At 43.4% G+C, this 24443-nt stretch overlaps 1 protein-coding gene across 1 annotated transcript in view; it reads right to left on the bottom strand.

Moving 5' to 3' along the window:
- Positions 1-1784: 1784 nt before the first annotated feature.
- The window catches only part of LOC148502654 (uroplakin-3b-like), a 96482-nt gene continuing 73823 nt past the window's right edge, over positions 1785-24443 (bottom strand). Inside the window, exons 4-6 of the mRNA XM_088449494.1 lie at positions 15205-15281; positions 12736-12868; positions 1785-2060 (exon numbers count right to left, since the gene is read on the bottom strand). Coding sequence (XP_088305620.1) covers positions 1934-2060; positions 12736-12868; positions 15205-15281 — 337 coding nt within the window. The 3' untranslated portion in view covers positions 1785-1933. The remainder of the gene's footprint in view (positions 2061-12735; positions 12869-15204; positions 15282-24443) is intronic.

Raw genomic sequence — 24443 nt, forward strand, 5'->3', positions numbered from 1 at the left:
CACAATATTGTTTTCATCAATACCGGCCAAAGGCTGCAGCGAGCTTGCTGGTTAAAGTACCACAGTATGCCACAAAAACAGATCCAAATTACATGATTTTATACATTTTTCAATTCAAAACCAAAACATTTGAGGGTGGTTTGCTAAAATCAAAACACAATGAAAATTTAGAATAAAAACATGGGGGTCCACGCACATCTCTACATAAAACACACCTGTGCACAAAAAAAGAGCACAGGTGACCTTCACTCCACTGGGTACAACCACCCTGAGCTGGTTTAAAGGTCAAATGGGCCTTGAGCTAAAATGGTCAATGGCCTAATGTGAGAAGAGGAGTAGTGATGTGTGGGTGTGACCAGTGCCCTGTGGGCATGTACAGTCAGTGCACCATCAGTCCCACTCTCTCCCCAATGTAGAAAAATTGCATAATTTGTGAGGAAAATAGAAAAACAAATGTAATACTTATGATTCATGGCCTACTATGAGCCATATTCACTTTGAGCGGACCCGCGATACTTTTACGCCTCCCGGACTTTTCACCTATTTTGCCTGGTTTGCAGGTGGAAAAGTATCGCGCGCGTGCCCACGTATCCCCGTGTTCAAGTTGAAAGTAGGCGAAAACGGGACTTGGCAAAACTGAAACAGGCGGAAAGTACTGTCAGATTTGGGAAAATCAGCTTGACACCCCCCAAAAGATGCTCTGACATGGGGGTTAGCTATGGTTACCCCCGATTTGGCTTGTTGAAGGTATTTGGTGTTTTTAAACGGGCTCAATATCTGCCAAATAGTGTTTTTGTATAAGTGGTGCAGAATAGTATTCAGGAGTATTTTTTGCAGAATATAACTTATCCCAGCAAATTTGGGGTACTTGAAAATGGGGGTCAGCATATTTTAAAGTTGCTAAAGTTAACTTGAAAAAAACGTGAAAAATGCACCTGCCGCAAGCCCCTGCAATGAAAAAAACATATGGGGCATACTTGGGGAACCCCCCCCCAGGGTCAAGTTCGCTATTTTTTTTATCTTTGTACCCCAACATTTTTTTTTTCGCCCCCAAATTCAAAATTATTTTTTGAGGTGTCCTTCAGTGTTTTTAAAAAAATTTTTTTATGCAGTTTACCTTTGGGGGACTGTCTGAAGGCTGCACGGGAGTTCCCGCAACATTGCACCCCAAAACCCCAATTCTGCACTTTTTTCCGCCTGCTATTCATAGGCAAAACTTTTCCGCCTATTACATTGCATTGACTTTCCGCCTAGGCGAAAAGTCTTTGAATACGGAGGAAACTCAAAGAAGGCAAAAATGACACCATCTGCGAAAAAGTATAGTGGAAACTGACTTTTCGCCTCAAATTGAATACGGGCCTATGTGTGTACCTGGTCATCATCAAGCAACCATAATGATTGGCCTCTTTTTATGTGGTGCCCTGGAGCTGTGAACCCATGCGTCCTGCTACCGCCATGTGGACGTTCATACAAAATGACGTAAAGGAGGCAATTGGGCAGAGCCTTATTACATAGATCTCATAGTGTATACTTAAAGGGTATACTCACAAAAATTTAATGTAAAATCATATCTGGTAGACAGAATGGTTATACATGTGTGACTATCAGTTATAGATTGTAAGCTCCAATTGTGTTGCTAATTGTTACTTGTGTTCTGTTTATATTTTGGTTACTGTATTGTTCTGTGTACCCTTTACTGTATAGACGGCGCTGCGGACCACTTGTGGCGCCCTATAAATAAAATGTAATAATAATAATATATACATTGATTTATGAACTAAAAGTTTTGTATTTAAATGAATAAAATGCAATTTATTGGTTTTACACTCTTACTTAGTCAAAGCAGGATTATATCAGATTATTGTCAAAAAAATATGTTCAAAGAAGTAATATAAGGCCATCAAAGATTCTTGTTTTGCAAATAAACCTAAATTTATGCTCTGAATGATGAATTGTTCATTTTCTTGTATTGCGGATTATATGTACCAGCGCTCATATAACTGATAGTATCTGGCCAGTCATCTCTATTGTCCATTATTCCTCTCCAGCATATGTCCTGACTGTAAACAAAAAGACCACAAGATCATTATGAAAAAAACATATTGACAAATGTTAAAGTTTTAGCAACCAGTTAATATCGTATATTACAAATTATTATATTTATAAATATTATAAATCACATCAACAAACTATAGACTTGCAAAATACATTTAAAAAAAAATCCCTCAGATATAAATATATCTAACCTTGGACAGTGTTAAAAATATTTGTACTGACAACTCAATTTCTGAATACAGGTTCTTGATGATGTTTAAATCTAGGGTCCACCAATATCTGAAACAGGGACGTATCTATAATGGGTGCAGAGTGTGACGGGCACACAGGCCCAGGGGGGCCCACACCACACACCATGTACTCATATAGTCTTATACCTACCTGTCCCTAGACTGCAGAGCAGCAAAAATCACTGGGAAAATGGCCGGTGACTTGCGCATGTGCAGTACTGCTATCCCTGGGAAAACTGAGCGGGTGCCATTTTCCCGGAGACCCGAGCATGCACAGTAGATGCTGCCACTAAGCCAAAATCTACTGCACCTCTAGAGAGAGAGGAGGGGGTCTGCTCATGGGCCCCCACCACTCTTAAAATGCCCCTGATCTGAAACATTTTTATTAGAAAAGTTGGATCATGTAGGCACTAAGGGCATACTTCCGTTCCCAAATATCTTGAATCGGAGGGACAGTCCCATTTTTCGGGCACTGTCGTGCTGTCACACCCATTGGCAGAGTTCTGTCTCACAACTGCTCTCCACATCCAAATAATGCTGAGAGAGACTAGGTGAAGCCCTGCTTCTTGCAAGCACTGATCATGCCCCCTGCATGATGCAAAATGGCGGTGTAATGCATTGCCAGGTACCCAGCGTGACAGAAAATGGGGACTTGACACATGGCCATACCCCTAATGTGACATGCAACATGTTGTGATGTGCATACACGCCTCCCACACTGCACAAAGTCTTGAATTTCCCCTTTCAAATGTTCGGAGATATGACTATGGGGTCAGTTTAGTAAAAATAAAGTGTGCAATGCACAGACTAAGCAGCCTATACTGAAAGTACCAATGAAGTGTCTCCAACACTTAATATAACAAAAGCAAACAACAAATAGGAAAATTCAGTACTAGCATAAAATTAAGTAAGTAAAAGTTATACATCCCTTATACGTCGCATAGTTCTTCAGTGGATATGGATAATCATGGTTAGCAATTGTGGTAATTTTAGGTGAAAAAGGCAAGGCACATTTTGTTGATATGCCTAATTGAAGAGGAACAGTAGGCACCAGCAGATTTGTGAAATGGAGTTTAGGCCAGACAGATTCTCCTTAACCAGACTTGCAGGTTTATTAAGGATAACAGCAGTGCTATTTTTCAGCAGGAACTCAGTTCCCGAACCTCTCCAGGGCCAAAATGTGATTTCCACAAGATAATGTTTAATTTTAAGGTCCATTTTGAGTGCCTTCTTTTCAAAATACTATATATATATATGTATATATATCACTCATTATTATTATTATCAATCATGGTAATGTCTAAATCCCCTTCATGGAGAGGACCCTGACGTCATTAGTCAGTGTCCAACATCATTAGTTTCCTTATAGTTCTCATTTTATTACCCCCGTACCCAAAGCTCCAGAGGTGCGGAGAAGAGCCCTGGGCTTTAGACCAAGCCTGGGGTTTTCGTGGGTGGACCCCTTCTTGGGGGGGTCCCAATCTCCCCTGAGATCCCCGGCTAGGCCTGACTGGCTTGGGCTGATAATGCTTTGGCCACAGAGTCCCTGTGAAAGGGTCTCCGGGCTGTGGCATTACAGCCCGGCCATTTTGAGTCCGGTGCTGATTTTAATTATAGGGGGAGCACTATGCAATGTTTTCCCCCCTATAATTAAAACCCTACTCATTTTGTTCCCCACAATTTTAGGAACCAGGACTGGCTGGCAAGTCTGAGCTGGTTAGGCTTTGGGGGGGGGGGGGGAGGCCATACGTCATTTTTAAAAAATAAAAATACACGTTATATTAGGTATTCAGGCAGAAACATACACAAATCACACTAATCTGTGTATGTTTCTGCCAAACTCGCATCTCAGGAGGTGGTCTATTTCAAACATCAACTTATCAGTGAGTTTGCTACAAGCTCACCCCAGATCGTAAACTCGATTCTTTGTAAATTAGCAAGTTGCAACTTTTTCATGTAAAGTACTTCCTAGTTTGGCCGATGGTGAGTTTAGTCAAGTTTGCAAACTCGACTAGAGTTTTAACAGTGAGAAGAGAAAACTCACTTCCGGATTCACACCTGTTTGGCCATATTAAATCTGCGAGTTTGAAAAACAGGCTAAACTCGCGTGATTTTGCAAACTCACCCAAACTCGATTTTTAGTAAATTTACCCCTTAGTCGCTATAATCCACTTCAGTGTAAATCGCAGATAGATAGTGAAGGAGTGCGGCTGCCGGACCATTACGCCCAAACTAAAACTGGAGAGGGGAGCGGTTAAAACCCCTCAATCATTCAAATGAATTGGGGAGTCATTCAATACCATCCGAAGACAGTACCACTGGATTAACTTTAATAACTCATGAATTTTACATCTCTGATCAACAGTCAATGTCCCAACTCTCCCATGTTTGAAAAATTTTGATACTCGTGTCTCCTTTTCTAGCAAAGTTTTAATCCAGTCCATGTTGAATACATGGAAAAGTTTTTCCTTAAAAAGTTGCAACGTTGGGGGTGTGGCATTGATCCATGTCTGAAGAATAGCCTTGCGAGTTACAGCACTAATAATAAGTAGGAGTCTCCGACAACCCCTCGGTGCCCGCTGACCCTCAGGTAGTATGCCAAATATTGCCCAGATATCTGTGAGTGGTAAGTAATTCACCAAGTGCTCTAGGGCATACTTCCACACTTGTAGCCAAAATATCCTCAGTAGAGGGCAGTTCCAAAAGTAATGGTAAAAATAACTTTTATTAACAAAATGGCATAAAATATAAAAGTAAATACTTATACAATACTACTCAATATAAGCAAATTACATTACTATTATTACTATTAGCAGATATTTTATAGTGCATAAATATATATTATACATTGCTTACGGAGAATATTTCAGTCACTCACCGGCCCAATATAGCTTACAATCACAGGAAGAACATACACAGATTGTGCCTTGACGGCCTATTCATCATCACTAATGGAACTGTTACATAAAACATGCAGAAACTAAAGTTTCTGCTTGTGTAACGGGTCCATTCATTATTACAGGAGTTTGCATGTGAGAACTAACGCCATCAATGTCACAAGATCAGGTTATGGTTGTCATCTCTTGGGGTAAACAGTAGTAGAGTGCCTTGCACGCAGCAGCCAATTAGTAGCACACCAGTCCAGGGCCTTGGTACAAGTATCCGCAGCTAGCTTTATTTGAGAGCACAAAATAAACAGCCTGTCTTGCTCTAACTAACATACAATTCCCTCTCTCAAGGAGGAAGAACCTAGCGTACAACTCACAAAACAACATTTAGCACAGCATTTACAATCACAAGCAATGGTCTCTCTCTCTCTGCAGGCCTCAACCTGCTCCCCAGGCAGTAAGAGACAGACTAGAGACATACTTTTATCAGCCTCTCACAGTTGGTCTGGCAATCAAGGTTGCTAGCTAGCTAACTGTCTACCTTTCAGAAGCTAGGAACTTGGGGCATATATTTATCCCTTTGACAACTTCCCCAGTGTTTTGCCACAATATATATTATATATATATATATATATATATATATATATATATATACTAGGGAATCCCATAGGTAACCGCCTTGGTTATTGAGGATATTATGGAGATAATGAGTCTGTAATTTAAGTTTATTTGTCATAAAGAGTTCTGCTAAATATGGTGGAACAACCACATTGGAACAGCAGTCTGAAAAATGGCTGTTAGCCATTAGGAAGATTTCTCCTAGGCACACAATTGATGTGGATTTGAAGCTACATTTGGAGCTTTAGTCTGTCCATGAATTTGCGGAGCAATTCTCTCATTCTGATACACTGTATTATTGGCCACGTTTTTGGGACATTGTTCTCTGTACGAATCTGTGGAGTAATTTTTCTAATTTTTATTGTACCCCTGAAGAAGTCCCATGCTGGGGACGAAACATTTAGGGTCTGTCTTGGTGCCAAAATCCATCTGCCACTAGTGAGGTTTTCAACCATAGAGCTCACACCCATTGGGGTGATGGTGTGAAATTACATCTGCCCCACTTTGGCGTTGGGTATTGGTCATCATTTTATTGGATGTAAGCAAATTTTTATTTTTTTAAAAACAATTTTTAGCAAAAATAAACAAATTGGTATTTTACTAACAAGAGGCCTTTCGGCCATTTTTGGGGTGATTTTTTTAGTGAGAGGGTCTAATTCCAGGAAGCTTAATTTAACCCATTGATGGGGTATCCCTAGAACTGACATAAGAAGAATCCATTCGAAAGAAAGAACCTGGCGCTGATGGTATGATAAAAAATAAAAATATTTGTGAGAATAAATCAATCAAGCAGCAAAGAACCAGTGTGCTTGTGGTTGCACACAAATATACACACAGAAACTGGGTGTTACACAGTAAAAGCAATAAAACACCCTTGCGCTAAATTAAAAAGTATAAGCTAGTAAAAATTATAAAAATATTTATTATCACATATATATTATAATATACTTCATTGACTGGTCAACAAACAAATAATACTAAAATATCACATAAAAAAGATTTCCATAAGGTACAAATATATTGCGAAAAAAATATTAATTAATATACATGAAAAACAATGTTATACTCTGTATCTAATGAGTATAATATAGTTGTAGGAGGGGATTATTAAACTTTAGATTGGTTTTAATTCACTGTGCCCACACAAAACTCTATATAATGATTTGTAGAAATTCAAGTGTCCTTCTCTTTAAATGTATAGAGAGTCTCTCAGTCTATATAGACTGTAGCCGCAATCAATTTAAATAAAGATGCCTGGTACATATCTCCATATTATTCATACCAAGGGATCTGTGCCAACGGTAGTTGGGTCTCCAATTCAGGAGATCCACTAGCTCCCTGTGCTGATCGGGGGAGAGAAAAAAAGGAGGGAGGGAGGTATAGTTACTCCAACAGGAGATATTTTCCAATTAGTATCTGTCAGGTTTATAATGTCCTTTGGAAAGCAGTGAAAATGTCTCAACCTCACTTAGCAGATCTCTTTGAAAAAGCCTTCATTGATGGTGCGAAACGCGTCACCGTTATTTCTTTGGACCCTTGGATCAAATCTGTGACAACTACTTGTTTGCCGCTGTTGCCGGGAGCTCCAGAGAGATGGATATACATTGCACTGTTGGACGTGATCTGCTAAGTGAGGTTGAGGTTGAGACATTTCCACTGCTTTCCAAAGGACATTCTAAACCTGACAGGTACTAATTGGAAAAAATCTCCTGTTGGAGTAACTATACCTCCCTCCCTCCTTTTTTTCTCTCCTCTTATGAGCACAGAGGGAGCTAGTGGATCTCCCGAAGTGGAGACCCAATTACCATCGGCACAGGTCCCTTGGTATGGATAATATGGAGATATGTACCAGGCATCTTTATTTAAATTGATTGCGGCTACAGTCTATATAGACTGAGAGACTCTCTCTATACATTTAAAGAGAAGGACACTTGAATTTCTTCAAATCATTACGAGTTTTGTGTGGGCACAGTGGTTTTAATTCAATCTAAAGTTAATATTCACCTCCTACAACTATATTAAGCTGCCCATCCACTAGGCGATTATACCTAGCGATGGAGCGATAATGACGGTAGTTATTGCTCCATTGATTGGTAATCGCCCGCAAATCGGGCAGAAAAAGGTTAAAAACGACCAGCGATGCGCATGCCCGCTGGTCGTTTTTAACATCAATCATTGCCCGAACATGACGGTCAACCTGACGACCGCCGTCAGGTTGCCATGTTTGGGGATTATTGATCTCCATACACTGAATGTCTGATTGTTCAGTATATGCAGTTCACCCCACGGGAGACGACGGCGTCATAATCATGCTGTCGTCCCCAGCATCGCGTAATAGATGGGCAGCATTAGACTGATTGGATCCAGAGTATAAAATTGTTTTTCAAATATATTAATTAATAACATTTTTGCAATATATATTTGTAGCTTATGGAAATCTTTATGTGATATTGTAGTATTATTTGTTTATTGACCAGTCAATTAAGTATATTATAATATATATGTGATAATAAATATGTTTATAATATTGGATATATTATTGTTCCTGTACTAGCTTAGACTTTTTAATATAGTGCAAGGGTGTTTTATTGCTTTTACAAGGAGAATCCACCCTCATTGGTCCCAGGACCCAGAATTAATTAAAGACGTGTTCACCACAACAAGGAACTGATTGACTAATTGTCTGTACATTTATATACCTGCACCCCTCTAGTGCCCTCAGATCTTTTTTAGGCTCCCTGGGTCAAAGTTCTGCCTGGCGCACTCCATCATGAGGTCCGACTGAGACACCAACCACTCCAATAGGCACCCCAGATCAATTGCCACCCCTCTGTAAAGTTTTCATCAAAATCCATCCAGTAGAAGGCCCAGAACAGGCTCCCTGGGTAAAATATCTGCCAGACATACACCAACGGTAGGTCCGACTGGGACCTCAACCCCTTAGTATATCTTCTGGGATCCATTGTTACCACTCTGTGAAGTTTTCATCTAAATCCATCCAGTGGAAGGCTCACAACAAGCTCCCCGGGTCAAAATTCTGCCCAGTGTTCACCTATGGGAGGTCCGACTGGGACCCTAACCCCCCTAAAACCTGGCCAGGATCCAAGTGGACCACATCACAGTGGTTTCATCCCATTCAATGCAGGGGTGTATCTTCAAGTTATTAAGTTTTTATTGTGTTATATTGTCCAAATACATCCAGTGGAAGGCTCCCTGTGTCAAAGTTCTTCCCTGCGCACTCCGCTGTGAGGTCCAACCAGGACCCCAACCACTCCATTAGGCATCCCAGACCAATTGCCACCCCTCTGTGACGTTTTCATCCAAATCCATCCAGTGGATGGCCCAGAACAGGCTCCCTGGGTCAAAGTTCTGCCAGCATCCCTGGGTCAAAGCTCTTCACAGCGTACAGCAACGGGGTGTCCGACTGGGACCTCAACCTCCTAGTATGTCTTCTGGAATCCAATATTTACACTTTGAAGTTTTCATCCAAATCCATCCAGTGAAAGTCTCAGAACAGGCTCCCCGGGACCGAAGAGGCTCCCTGGGACAAAGTTCTGCCCGGTGCATTCTGCCTTGAGGTCCCAACTGGGACCCCAACCACTCCATTAGGCATCCCAGACCAATTGACACCCCTCTGAAGTTTTCATCCAAATCCATCCAGTGGAAGGCCCAGAACAGGCTCCCTGGGTCAAAGTTCTGCCCAGCGTTCCCGAGTCAAGGTTCTGCCCAGGGTTCCCGGCCAAAGTTCTGCCCCTCAACCGCCTAGTATGTCTTCTGGGATCCAATGTTACCACTCCGTGAAATTTTTGTCCAAATCTATCCAGTGAAACGCTAAGAACAGGCTCCTCGGATCAAAGTTCTACCCAGCGTACACCAACGGGTGGTCCGACTTCAACCCTAATCCCCTGAAACTGGCCAGGATCCAACTGGACCACCTTGCATTGGTTTCCCAATCGGTGCAGGGGTGTCCAAGTGCATAACTGGGCAGACAAACAAACAAGCAAACAGACCAATGAATTTTATATATAAGATTTGTCACTCTCTCGATTTGTCGCATTATCACGTTGTCACTATGTGGTCTAATAGCTTACTTTTTTTATACTATATATCTATGTAAGACTTGCCAGCTTTACCTTGAGAGCTGTGGAAGATATTCGCCAACAGAAAAATCTCTTGTTAAAGCAACATCCTATTGTGATTCTTTATTGATTCCACATCAGCTTCACCACTCTGCAAATCCTTACTCTGGCTTCCTTGTCTTTAAGTATCTAACTCAAATTATTCACACTCACCTACAAAGTCCTCAACCCTTAATGCATGTCATATCTCATTTCTAAATACTTTCCTTCACATTTGCTAAAATCTACCTCTGACATCAGTTTGTATCACATTCAGGATCCACCTCTCACTTCCACATACTGTTGTGCCTCTATCAACTTATGGAATTACTTATTATTTTTAAATGCTCCTTAAAAAAACCCATCTCTTTATTAGAGCCAACCATACTCCCTTCTGTACTACTCACACAATGCACCCAGACAAATGCCCTAATCTCCTCTATAAGCCATACTAATTCTTCTTGTCTCAGTTGTGCCCTTATCCCCATACTGTAACATTAAAAGCCCTCTCATGGGGATGTACTGTAGTTGGCATCCCGGCGCACACAATGCTGGTGATCAGAATCCCAGCACCGGAATCCCAACAGCAGTCAGAATCCTAGCTCCAGTATCGCGACTGCTGCGATCCCAATAGTGGGTATTAGGGTTAGGTTTAGGGTTAGGGGTCAGAGTTAGGCACTAGGGAGAAGGTAAGGGTTAGGCTGCAGGAGGGGAGGGTCAGGCTGCAGGAAAGGTGGCTTAGGTTTAGGGGTAGGGTTTTGGGAAGGGTTAGAATACTTACCTGCATGCATCAGGATTTCCACCATCGGTATTGCGCTGCGGTGATTCTGACCGCCAGCATTATCAGCACCTGGGATCGTGTACCAAACCCCTCTCATGTGCTGGGTTACTCCTACCCTTTGTTTTCATGTGTGCATTCATTTTGTCTACCTTGTATGTCCTGTTTTCCCCATTGTCCAGCAGTGTAAACACATGGGGCTTAGGACCTGATTCAGACCCGCTCGCTGCTGCTGGCAGCTCGCTGGGTCTGTGGGCGTTTTTTTTCTCCGGCCGCTCGCAAAGCTGTGGGTGACAACCCACAGCTTGAGCGAGCAGCCAGGAGACCATCGCGATAATTGCGACCATCGGCCTTGCGACGAGACCCTGGGGCAGGGTCTAGCTTCCGCAAGGCCGAGTGGACTTCCTGCTCTAATAGAGTAGGAAGTCCACTACTGACATCAGTAGTGATATCTGTGAGGCCTCCCATCAAACGCCAGGTGTTCCTAAGGGAACGCCTGCGTTTGTCCAGCCACCCCCCTACCCGCCTACAAAACGGGGCGAGCTGTCACTCACCATCGGCAGCCGCCCCATCTTGTTGCGAGCCCTGTAGCGACTGAACTTCAGTCGCTCAGTGGGGCTCGCACACGCCGGATACGGCGCATGTGCAGTGCGCAAACATTGGGCCGCTTGTTGCTGAATGAGCTCCTTCATCTGAGCGGCTTTATTGTAGAGACTCAAATAGCGAGTTTGAACATACAGTGCAGACGCAGAGGTAAACTAACGCAATTTTGCATATCTCTGTCCGATTCTGAATGGGATGGAACTTGGCTGGATCTGTCTTTCCGTGAAATGTGCGTTTCAGGGTGGGATCTGGGCAGCAACAAAGCATTCTCACTAAGCTGTCCTTTCTTGTGGGAGTGGCATGGCTGTGTAGCCCGAGTTCAATATTATTCTGAGTATCAGGAGCGGCCCTAGCCAAATTAGTGCCCTAGGCAAGATTTTGGAAGGTGCCCCCGTAGGATCCTGAAAAAGTGTGTGGCCTCACAGAGGGGGCATGGTATCGCTGTGCTGTGGCACCTTCCCCATTGTTCTGCGCTCCCAGCACCCCACACCCAGCACAGATAACAGCACAGCACACATCACCCAGTACAGCACCCCTTACCCAGCACAGATAACAGCACAGCACACATCACCCAGTACAGCACCCCTCACCCAGAACAGCACCCCTCTCTCAGCACAGCACCCATCACCCCTCTCCCAGCACAGCACCTGGGATAACCACTAGCCGTTGTCCAGGTGCCCCGTCCCCACAAACCGCCGCTGCCCGCTCACTGTTTGCTGCTGACAGGCCCAATCGAAGCTGTCAGCTGAGCTCCGATCATGGACGCTGCACAGTGACAGTAGCAACTGCCATACAGTAGTCTCTGCCCAGCCAGCAGCAGGTGCCCCGGCTGTGCCTGCCCCAAAACGGCTCTGCCGACCCTAGACGGGCTTGGGTGCCCCTAGGCATTCCAAATGCCCTAGGCATTTGCTTAGTTTGTCTATGCCTAGGGCCGGCTCTGCTGAGCATAGAGAATGAATGTCTGTTTCAGACTGATCTTATGCATCTAGAATGGGGCTGGGCCTGGTGCAAGTGCCGATACTAATAATGAGTTGTATCTGTTGATGGAAAGACAGTGGGGGGAGCAACTTGCTAAAGAAACTCATTAACATAAGATAGTGAATCAGCCTTCAGCGGCATTACGCAAACACAGCCACTTGCAGCAGACTCCGAATAAGGCCCTATGGAGCCTCAAAATCAATGCCAACAATAATAACGATTATGCAGGCTGATAGCGTTTAAGCTAATAACCAACAGTCTGTGGAAGTAAATAAACAAAGTTCAAACCATTTCACAGAAGATATTTTAGATTTAGACATTATTGCATGTCTTTTTCTGGTTTAGATCATTTTATATTTCTAATACTAATTACTTGTTGGATAAAACTAAACCCAAATTTATATGTACAGGATAAATATCAGGAAAAAAAACATTAGTACATTTTTTTTATAAAAAATCCTTCTTACCTGCCATTAACTAAAGCCACAATTAAACAAATCAGCAAAATAGCCAGTAGAATAGAAAGTAGAACTGTTAGGACAATCATTCCTGCACTTCGATTTGAAGGCCCAACAGTGCCATCATACGTGAAGTTTTTAGCTGTAAAAAAAACCAAACAGGTATTTTCATTAGAGATGGCATTTTTGTAGAATTTTTTAACCACTGCATGTCTGAATGCCCCATACCTTTTTGAGCAGACTAATTGTACCATTTTAGCTATGTGCCTATTTCACTGGGAAAAAAAGGTTTCCATTTCTTAGTATACAAAATTTTGCTTTAGTTAGCTTTTTCCTCTATAACTAATAGGGTGAGATGTAGTAAGCATCACATTGCAGATGCGGCACATTCCGTCACTTATCAAATACATACTGACGTTAACAATTTAGGAATACATAAAGGAGAGCTCTCCAGATAGGAGCTGTCCTTTGCGACAGAGGGACTTCCGGGTTTATGACTCAGAAGTTCCTCTGCACATGCTTCGTATAACGCGCGCTCCTCAGGGGACAATGGGAGGGATCCGATTGGATCCCTATGAGTGCAGAACACGAAAAGAAGCCCATAGGCTTCTATTTCGCAACACCATCTGAAGATGGCATTGATCACTGGGTCGAAGTTCCGGAATGTATCACCTTCTGGAGCTTGGTACATATGGAAAATGCAAATAAATTCCAAAAATGTCAGTTTTACCATTTTTGGCCGGACTTTCCTACTCATAAATTGAATATATATATATATTGTATTTGAATTGTATGAGCATTATATATGGCTAAACATCAAAAATAAAAATTATCCCAAATATATTTCCCAAAATGTAATCATATAGTATAGTGATACTAGATGAGTATCTATACAAGGTCAGATACTGTTATAGAAACTCGGCACCAAGGTTTGCGTTTTTATTACCCCCATGCTGTTATTACACCTGGGTAAAATCTATGTAAACCCATAGGGGAGAAAGTAATAAGCGATTTGCATGTAATAGAATATGAATAGCTGCAATATCGTCAGAAACCCTCCCTTAACAAATTAATAAATAATTTTTAAAAAGCTTATTGTCCCCCTTGTTCCCAAATATACAGGTTTTGCAGGTAAAGGCTCAAAAAAGGCCAGGTCCATTAATGGTGGCAACTATGAAAGCACATAGCTGCCAATACTGCCTGCTTCTTTTCTGCATGTTCTTAGGGAAACTCTGATGATGTATAAAGGCAGTAGTTAGCCTGTTAGTCTATCCATTATCAAGAATAATGGATAAAACTGGCATTATCAACATAAATATTATGAAAACTTTCTTGGAAAACAGACAATAAGCACATGATTTTGGATTTTCATGGAAATTTCTAGTGCTGTCGGTAAGCTGCGGTGAAAAGACCATATGAAAACTTTACTTTTTTTTTTCAGAATACGGGGTATTTTAATCAATCAAAAAAAAAGTTTCTGGGACTCTGGGGTCTATGTACTAAGCTTTGTTAAGAGATAAAGTGAACGGTGATAAGGTGCCAGGAAATCAGCTCCTAACTGCCATTTTTCAAACACAGCCTGTGACATGGCAGTTAGGAGCTGATTGGCTGGTAGTGGTACCTTATCACCATTCACTTTATCTCCTAACAAAGCTTAGTAAATAGACCCCTAAATCACACATTTACTAACACTTAAAAAAATAATCAAAAATTGTCTGTTAGTAAATGTGTGATTTAGCACCAGAAAAACAACATTGATGTTGATTGATTTAGATCAATGTGAAATAGATTAAAATTGACCTTTACTAAATATACCTCTGAGAGTGAGATGTAGGCTACCACTTTTAAAGCAGAGGTGTGCAATTTGCAGACTGAGACCCCATTGCTCTGGTTGCACATTAATGTTTTTTTCTTTTGTTATTGAATACAGCATCAGTTTTGTAATAATATACATTCCAAATGCAAAAGATCCCATCCCAATGACTTCTATGGGTATGGTTGTTGCCCATAGCAACCAATCAGATTATAGCTTTTATATTCTAGAAGGTACTAGATACATGATAAGTAGAATCTGATTGGTTGCAATGGGCAACAACTCCACTTCTAAAAGCCTGCACTTTAGTAAATATACCACTTAGATGTCTAAATTGACTACAAAACCAATCATCCTGGTTGAAAAAAAAGTCTGAGTAAAGTATCTTTATTGTAAGTAAATGCATGTAACAACTGAAACTACTATATTTACATTGGGTTTTTTTGTTTTGTTTTTTGACAAAAGGTCAGATGGGAAACTGTTTAGTCTGTTAAACAACGTGATTGATTTGTGTGTAATATTTCATTAATATAATTAATTATCCAGAAACTAAGTTATTGTTTTGTAAAAGTCCAAAACTACATCCAGGATTAGAGAAAGACTGGAGTAAAAATTACACTTTAAAAATCCTTTATTTTCTTTTATTAATAAACATGTCTTCTTACCTGTTTTTAGGCGAATTTCAGGAGACCACTTGGTTTTTGCACGTAATTCATTGCCCTGTAGCAAAATAAATGTTGTTCTGAAAGGCAGAAAGAAGTGGAAACATTTTTCAATTAAAATATTTTAGATATATTTATTTAGTACTAGCAATAGAAGGCAGAATCTGTGGTATATTTTAATGATTGCTGCTCGCAAAGAAGAGCGCCCGGCCAGTTCTTTATGATTCGTGAGCTACTGTATGACATTTTTTAGAAGTGAACAGGGAATTTGCCGTTCAAATTTTAACAAAGCAAAAAGCTGCACAGATGGTATATTTTAAGAACGCAAGGCCCAGTTTGGCGCAGCATTTGCTGACATTGAAAAATGCAATTATTTATGTATAGGTGCTCTATGGGAAGCATTTAAGAATTGTTAGAAGATGCAGAGTACAGAAGCTATGTAATTTCCTTGTGTGACATAATGTGCTTATTTCTGCACAGTTGCAGACTGGATACTGCAACTCTGTGATCTTGATTTTTATAAACAGTGGACCCGGCCCGGCATTAATGGATCACTGCATTTAAAATAGAGCTTAGCTGCAATACTGCCCCCAAGTCTACACACAAGTGCAAATGCAAGATTTATATGGTCAAAACAAATGTGGGTAAAACCACCTGGCAAAGGGGTCTCCATACAGTACTATTTTTATTATCCTTTATATGACACAACAAGGGTTCCGCAGTGCCTCACAAAGTACATAAACAAATGAGCAAACACAAAAACAGCAACTTACAGTACAAAACGATGCAGGACAAGGATATAGTTTATATACATTGTTGCAATAGCCATCATAACACACAAAAATAAGCAGCAGGGCATCAGCTACCAAGTGTTAGGTGCCCTTGTGGGGAGTTTGGAGTAGATGATCCTATGAGTGAGGGAAGGAGAAGCACATGAGGGAAGAGGGCCCTGCTCTTTAGAGCTTACCTTCTAAAGGGGAGGGGCAGACAGACAGGGGAGACACAGATGGGGCAGATAGGAAGAAACATGGAGCAGCAGGTTAGGATGAGAGCTAGAAGGCTTTGATGAAGTAGTGAATTTTGAGAGCCCGTTTGAAGATTTGTAGAGAGGTGGAAAGTCTGATGGGGAAAGGGAGAAAGTTAAAAGAGGTAGGGAGCAGCACAGGCAAAATCTTGGAGGCGGGAGTGAGAGGAAGTAATCAGTTGGTAAGAGAGGTGGCATGCATTTGTTGAGCAAAGTGGGCAGGCAGTAGTTTGAAGTGAGATGAGATCAGAGATGTAAATGGGAGAGGATTGGGTGAGGACTTCGTAATTGATTGTAAGACCCTTGAATTGGGTTCTGAAGGGGAAGGGGAGCCAATGTAGGTCTTGTAGGAGAGAGGAGGCAGATGTAGAACGTTTGGAGAGGAAGATGAGCAGCAGCGTTGAGGACAAATTGGTGGGATAGAGTTGGGAGTCAGGGAGGCCAGATAAGAGATTACAATAGTCCAATCTGGAGATGACCAGTGAGTGCATGAGGGCCTTAGTTGCCTCCAGGATGAGAAAGGGGCTGATCCTGGAATTTTTTTTTGAGATGGAAGCGGCAGGACTGTGAGAGGTACTGAATGTGTGGTTTGAAGGAGATGGAGGAGTCAAGGATAACTCCAAGGCAGCGGACTTGGGTGCTAGAGGAGATAGCTGTGCTGTTAATAAATAATGAAATTGTGGGAAGAGACGTTATGCGGGAGGGTGGGAAGATGATCAGCTTAGTCTTAGACATGTTAAGTTTAAGAAAGCACTGGGACATCCAGGAAGAGATAGCAGAGAGGCAGTTGGAGATACAGGTGAGGAGAGAGGGGGAGAGGTCAGGGGAGGAAAGGTAGATCTGAGTATCATCAGCATAGAGATGATATTGGACCAAAAGAGCTGATGAGTTCACCTAAAGAAAATGTATAGAGGGAAAATAGGAGAGGTCCAAGAACAGAACCTTGGGGAACACATATAGTCTGTGGAAACAGGTGGGAAGAGAAGACATGAGAGGAGACAGAGAAGGAGCGGTCAGAGAGGTAGGAGGACAGCCAGAAGAGGGCAGTACCACGTAGACTAAGTGAGTGAAGGATCTACATGAGGAGAGGGTGGTCCACAGTGTCAAAAGCAGCAGAGAGGTCAAGGAGACTTAGCAGAGAGTAGCGACCCTTGGATTTGGCAGTAAGGAGGTATTTGCTGAGTTTTGTAAGGGCAGTTTCAGTGGAGTGCAGAGAGCGGAAGCCAGAATGAAGTGAGTCAAGCAGGGAGTGGGAGGAAAGAAAGGTGGTTGTAGACAATATGCTCAAGGAGGTTGGGGGCAAAAGGGAGGAGAGAGATGGGTCTGTAGTTAGAATGTTAGGATCAAGGGTAGGTTTTTAAGAATGGGGGAGACAAGGGCATGCTTGAATGCAGAAAGGACAGTGCTTGATGAGCGGGAGAGATTAAGGAGGTGGATAAAATGGGAGCAGGCAGATTGAGAGAAGTAGCGGAGGAGGCGGGAGGGGATAGGGTCAAGGGGGAGTGGAAGGGGGAGGACTGAATGAGGGCCATGACTTCCTTTCCTGAAGCAGGGAAGAAAGATGTCAGAGTAGGTGAGATGGATGGGGAGAAATGATCAGGGAAGGGAGGGGGTGGAGTACTGGAGGTTTGGTGTCCTGATGTATGGATTACATTTTAGATGTAAAGTAGGTGACAAAGTCAAGGGCAGACAGTGTGGAGGGGGTGTGAGGAGGGGGTGGACAGAGGAGGGAGTTAAAGGTGGTGAAGAGACGCCGGGGTTAGAGGACTGGGAGGAGATGAGGTCAAGAAAATATGACTGTTTAGAGAGGGAAAGGGCAGCACTGTAGATTGAGAGCATAAATTTAAAATGGAGAAAGTCAGCCTTAGTGCGCGATTTCCTCCACTGTCGCTCAGTGGTATGAGAACACTTTTGTAGGTATCTGCATTTGGAATGCCAGGGTTGAGGTGTGGATCTGCAAGGGAGAGTAGTGATCGTAGGGAGGATATGGAAACTGTGTCAATAGCATCAATGTTAAGCTTAGTAATGGTAGCCTTTGGAGGCAGAGGCGGAGAAGGAGAAAGTGATAGGTTAAAAGAGAAACAGTACCTTGAAAGCTCCATTTGCTTAATTTTCTGCTTTAATTTAAGCCACTAAAAGGCATCACTTTTCTGACACTTTATTTACCTATTATAACTAGTAATGTGCAGTTCAGTTTTCCTTTAAAAAACAAAATACATCCGAGCTTTGGGACTATTGGGACTCAGAGTCGAATAGAGTCCTGGCTCGGAACAATTTTGGGGTTCCGCGTAGAACTGAGGAGCTCATTCAGACACGCTCACTAAGCTGCGGACGCACGCTATGGGTGATTATCGCATGTTTGCTCATGCATATGTGCCATAGTACGCATGCGTGAACCAGTCACTGCGTCCGGGAATCGTGCATTCGTAGTACACAGACTGGACGCTATTTTGAGTGACAGCGCCATTTGTGGATGGTAACAGGGGAAGGTGCTTGTGAACGGGGGAGTGGTGCTGCGAACGCAGGCATGTCTGGGCGTCAAAACGGCGTCTTATGGGTGCGCATAATTTGCAAAGAAGCGCCATTGTACACGTCACTTGGTTGTATTTCAACCTGCAGTGATCGCAGTGATCGCAGTGCTTGCGGTGGGGTAGGGTCTACCTCAAGCGCTGCGTGCAGCTCCGATGGCTCTCGATGGTCATGATTAATCATACACTACCTGGAGATGATGTGTGCTAAGATAGAAAGGTGGGCTTCTTTATACTGGCATGCGTTCGCTCTGCCGTCGCTCTCTAAGACAGAGAGGGCGTCCTTACACCAGACAGTGCGATCACATAATTTGCATACCCGGCCCCTTTTAGCTGCAAGAGAGCTCAGCTTAGCATCTGGGTCTGAATCGACCCAAGAGTCCCCGGCTCGGGTCTAATCAAGGTATAGTCCCCGAAAAAAACATTTTCGTGGGTTAACCACAAATATTTAGTATCTCCCGGATGTACAGTGTGAAGGAGGGACCGGATGCAGGTATCTACTATACCTGCTGTGAGCTCTCCATTACCGCATGCCTTGCTGCCAAATTTACCAACATCCGGAACGTGATGCATTCCGGATATAGCCCCCCTCGGCTAACACCATCTGAAGATGACGTTAGCCGCTATAGCCTATGGGCTACACCGTGAATAATTAGCCGGCGAACCCTCCCCGGCTATGGCGGCTGTGCATGTGCAGTAAGCATGACTGTGCATGACCAGTAGCCCCGGCACTGGCCGGCAACTCTCAAGGGGACATCCGTGTCCCTGCATGTGCTGAATGATACATCTGGGCGCTATTATTGTATATTCCAATGCGATCAAGGGCGGTCATGTTGTGCTCAAATCGCATTGCAATATCGATCATTTATAAATAGGGGCCTGTGAATTACACCTCAGAGAGCCGGCGGCGTCACTGACCTGCAATGATCAATACAATTTCTGTCATGTAAAAGGAGTGTTTTGGAATTATATGTATACTCGTTTATATACACAGTCCCTGTGACAGAACATCAGGGAGAAGCGATCCTCTCCCCTGGAGGCGGCACTGCCAGTAACACCTGGTGGGCTGGGTGATGATGATTTGGGTGGTGTGGGGAGAACTTGGGGCACATCCGAGGCTGCATTTCCCTTATATATAAGTTTGTATAAAGTCCAGATGAGAGATCACGCATGATAGCAGCGCGCACGGCTCGGCACTTGTTGCCACTGACAACGAGTGGCTTCCGGGCATCACCTGGAGCTCAGACAGCGAATGGATCCATAAACACGCTCCCACTTGCGCAGTGAGTACAGTCGGCACCTGACACGATCATCACAGCCTCCCCCCAACCCTCCATACATGGCTGCCGGAGACTGGTGTTGGGAGTCCCGCGCTGCTGTTTGTGCTCTGTTAATGGGTGCAGCAGGTGCGTGCGAGGTGGTCACAAGCAGGACTGCCGTCAGACCCATGATTAGACTGATCCAGCACCGATCCTCCAGCTGCCACAGCCAGGATGGAGGAAGGGCAGTGAAGGTCATGATGATGGTGAAGAAGTAGGCGGACACTAGTGTAACACCCCGCTAAGGGTGTTCTATTCTACTAGTGATGTGTTAGGGTGCTTCCTTACCAAATACTCTGTCTCTGGATCACCTTGGAATCTTCCGGAAGGTAATGATTTAGATACAGGCAATAGTGGCAATAGGATGTGATATTTATTCAAACAAGATCAGTTCAAATTAGTGACAACTTTTACATTAGCATTTCAGAAGAACAATTCGATTTTTTTCAGCACACTTTTAAGCAAATAAATTTACACTTGGATCCGCAAATTTTATTGTAACCGGAACACTGGACTTGCGATCCAACTGCCGAGAAGAAGGTTAAAAGCGAACATATATATTACATCACACATATATATAACAGAACAAATAAAGCATGTTCTACCACATCTACCTGGTGCACCAGGAAAAACACAGAATGCAATAGTCTCGAAGTTTATCACTGCATGCAAGTGATTAGCTAGCTAGGAGACAGTTTTTATAAACGTTGCCCGGGTTGAAGAAGAATGTTGGGGAATAAGTTGAAATGTACTCTATCTATGCAAGATCCTGCACTGAGGCTTTTTAAACAGGTTACTTGTCTCTGGTAGTAGCGTGCACAATACAACTCTCTATTTCCCTTACTGCACAGTATTAACAACTGGCTTGGATGCAGTGTGTAATATAACAATATTTCCTTACTGAAAGCTGTATGGTAGCTGACTGGGCTCTGTTAAGGTTAGATGTAGAAGAGTTAGTTGTACTTCCTCCTGGTTTTGCTCCCTGCGGCTTAGCTGAGAGTATGGCTGCTCCCTTACTTACACAGTGTCTGTTATCTCCTGTCAGCAAATTTAAGAGCTTTAGGGTCCAGAGAATGTACCGATGGGAGTTACCTGACAGCAATGTCTACATCCAAATAGTAAAAGTGTATGCTATATTCTCCCTGCAGGATGGGGAACTCTCACTGTATAGGATACTGCCTTTTACTGCATTCAATACATTTGTCCCATAGGGTTTGCACTAAAGTCAATAGGGATCCAAGTTGCTTATAGACTGAAAGAACCTCTTCCTCAGCTGGTATGCACTAACTAATACTGGGGCTGTGTTTAACTGACAGGGATTGCGTTAAGAGCGGGTCAGAGTACTCACTGCTCCACCTGTCACCAGCTCTGGTCCGTCCCATCAAGTGGAAGCCGCGCCTCAGCACTTGATACTCTCTGGCCCCAGCCGTCAGTCACAAGAAGGGGGAGGATGCAGGGCGGCTCCATTGCTGAAAACCCCTTTCTCCTCTCTGAGTCCCGGCAGCAGCCTCTCAGCTCCCCAGCTGTCAGTCACCTAGAAGGGGCAGGCTTGGAGACATCCCCCTGCTGACGCTGCTTCCTCTCAGGACCCGGCAGACTGGCAGCTTTCTCTCAGCTGAGCTACGATCCAAGCTCTCCCTCTGCCAGCGGCTCCTGCCGACAGTCTCCTCAGGACTCCCAGGTGAGTGCGCAGACTCTGCACCGCTCACCACTGCCTCAGGACTCCCTTTCGCCGGTAAGCGCAGCGCTTCCCCCGCTGCTCGCTTACCTCAGGCCAACCCCCAGCAGCCCCCGCGGGAAAACTCTTATATTCCAGCGGTCGCGTGCGGGTTCGCTTCCCGCCGACCGCGCGCGCCGCTTCTCTCTATTCAGGTCTCCATAGAGCTCCTTCTCCCCTCTGCGGTGGCAGCATTAACCTACTCCATGCCGCGCGCCCATCAGTGCACAATAGTTCAGGGAAGGCAGGCTGCTCCAATGTCCTCTCTAGGGAGGGGGGGGGGGGGGCGCTGATACATCAAACAGCATTTCCTTACTATTTAACGCTGTGTAAATACACAGACTGACAGTCTTTTTAGCTTATTTACTGAGCACCTACAGTACATCAATCAGCACCCTTCTACCACATAATGCAGTGTAAATATATGAATTATTATCTCAACATACCATATATCTATATAAGCTGGACAATATACACTTTAGGGGTATCACATTCCTCCCCGCTAGAATGATGCATGTCCCCATGCATCGGGTTTTCTAACAAATCTGAATCACTATTAGACAAACTCTACCTTGTTTCTTTTGCAACAACATTGGCAACTATAACTCTTAACACAGTATTTACACCTGTAACAATTTAGTCTGATACTTTTAAGCAGCTACTGAGCATACTATTGCCTGCATCTAATGGGTAGAGTTTCCTTTGCGTCTCTTCCCTGACTTGTTGCATGCCTTTTTCAGAATTGCTGCTACCTCTTGGGAACTTATCGTGATGTACTCGCAGTCTGCACGATGCCACTCTGGGAAGAGATATGTCACTTCTTCTTTAGCTGTGCTTGGAGTGTTGGTAGGGACGTCGGATTCAGATTTCAATATGACTGAGTCCGGGCAATGAAGTTTAGGAGGTTCCGATTCTTTTGTCGTAGCCATGCGGTTCACCCCTTCGGCGTCTGTCTCTTGTTCAGTGGCCCTAGAATTTTCCTGATTGAAGAAATTTACTTGAGAAGGGATGTCCTCCGCTCTAGCTTCGCTTTCAGGTTCTGGAGAAGGTCTTGGCCCAATTACGTTCTGCCGACTCTGCAGCACTGTCTCACTTTCCAGTTCTTGAGATTCCTCTCTATATTCGTGGTATTGGAAATTTTGCTGGTAATGACGTGGAGTACCTCGGTAACGTGTATAGCGCCAATACCGTTTCCGATCTGCGGTATATCTGCTGCCTTGAACTGGGAAACCACCAGGACCGGTGACATTCACTGCTTGCAGACCTTTCACTTCTTGGACCACCTCAAATTCTACTTTTTCTCCATCTCCCAAACTGCGGAGGTACTTTCTGGGATTGTTCTTTTTGATTGCAGTGTAGTGGACAAACACGTCTTGCTTGGTGTCATCCCGGTTAATGAATCCATACCCGCGTTTCACATGGAACCAGACAACTTTTCCGGACATTCTTCCTGCAGGTGGAGTGTTCACAAAGTTTATCTGGTTCTGTGATATTGGGCCTTGATTCACTTTTCTGGTTTGCCTATCTTCCAGCATTGGGCCTATTCCATCTGCCTCTCCTGAGGGTTGGCCCTCGACCCCAGGACTTCTAAGTTTAACGACTCTCTCCAGTTGCAATATCGCTCAATGTGGCCGCTCTGGTTACATCCTCGACAGATGGGTCGTCCTTGTGAATCAAATTTATCTGTGACTCTCCTCCTATTCCTTTTAGGAGGTTCCCACCAATCATCACTGGCATGCCTTTGATCCGAGTTTCCTCTCCATCCAGAGGAGTCATTAGGTCTGTGATGAGAGAATTCATGCATCTCTCTGTGCAGTTCTGTTATTTCCACTGCTAATCTTTCTAGCTGACCTTGCAACATTTGTATCGAATTAAGGTTAGCCATGGCTGGACAAGTGTTAGACTAGTCTCCCGCAGCTTATTAGTCGTCGGATGATATGACTTGCTCGAATCCTGTTCGTATGACGCCAAAATGTAACACCCCGCTAAGGGTGTTCTATTCTACTAGTGATGTGTTAGGGTGCTTCCTTACCAAATACTCTGTCTTTGGATCACCTTGGAATCTTCCGGAAGGTAATGATTTAGATACAGGCAATAGTGGCAATAGGATGTGATATTTATTCAAACAAGATCAGTTCAAATTAGTGACAACTTTTACATTAGCATTTCAGAAGAACAATTCGATTTTTTTCAGCACACTTTTAAGCAAATAAATTTACACTTGGATCCGCAAATTTTATTGTAACCGGAACACTGGACTTGCGATCCAACTGCCAAGAAGAAGGTTAAAAGCGAACATATATATTACATCACACATATATATAACAGAACAAATAAAGCATGTTCTACCACATCTACCTGGTGCACCAGGAAAAACACAGAATGCAATAGTCTCGAAGTTTATCACTGCATGCAAGTGATTAGCTAGCTAGGAGACAGTTTTTATAAACGTTGCCCGGGTTGAAGAAGAATGTTGGGGAATAAGTTGAAATGTACTCTATCTATGCAAGATCCTGCACTGAGGCTTTTTAAACAGGTTACTTGTCTCTGGTAGTAGCGTGCACAATACAACTCTCTATTTCCCTTACTGCACAGTATTAACAACTGGCTTGGATGCAGTGTGTAATATAACAATATTTCCTTACTGAAAGCTG

The sequence above is a fragment of the Taudactylus pleione genome, unplaced genomic scaffold (assembly GCF_031769625.1).
Source record: "Taudactylus pleione unplaced genomic scaffold, aTauple2 ptg000487l, whole genome shotgun sequence".
NCBI classification, from domain to species: Eukaryota; Metazoa; Chordata; class Amphibia; order Anura; family Myobatrachidae; genus Taudactylus; species Taudactylus pleione.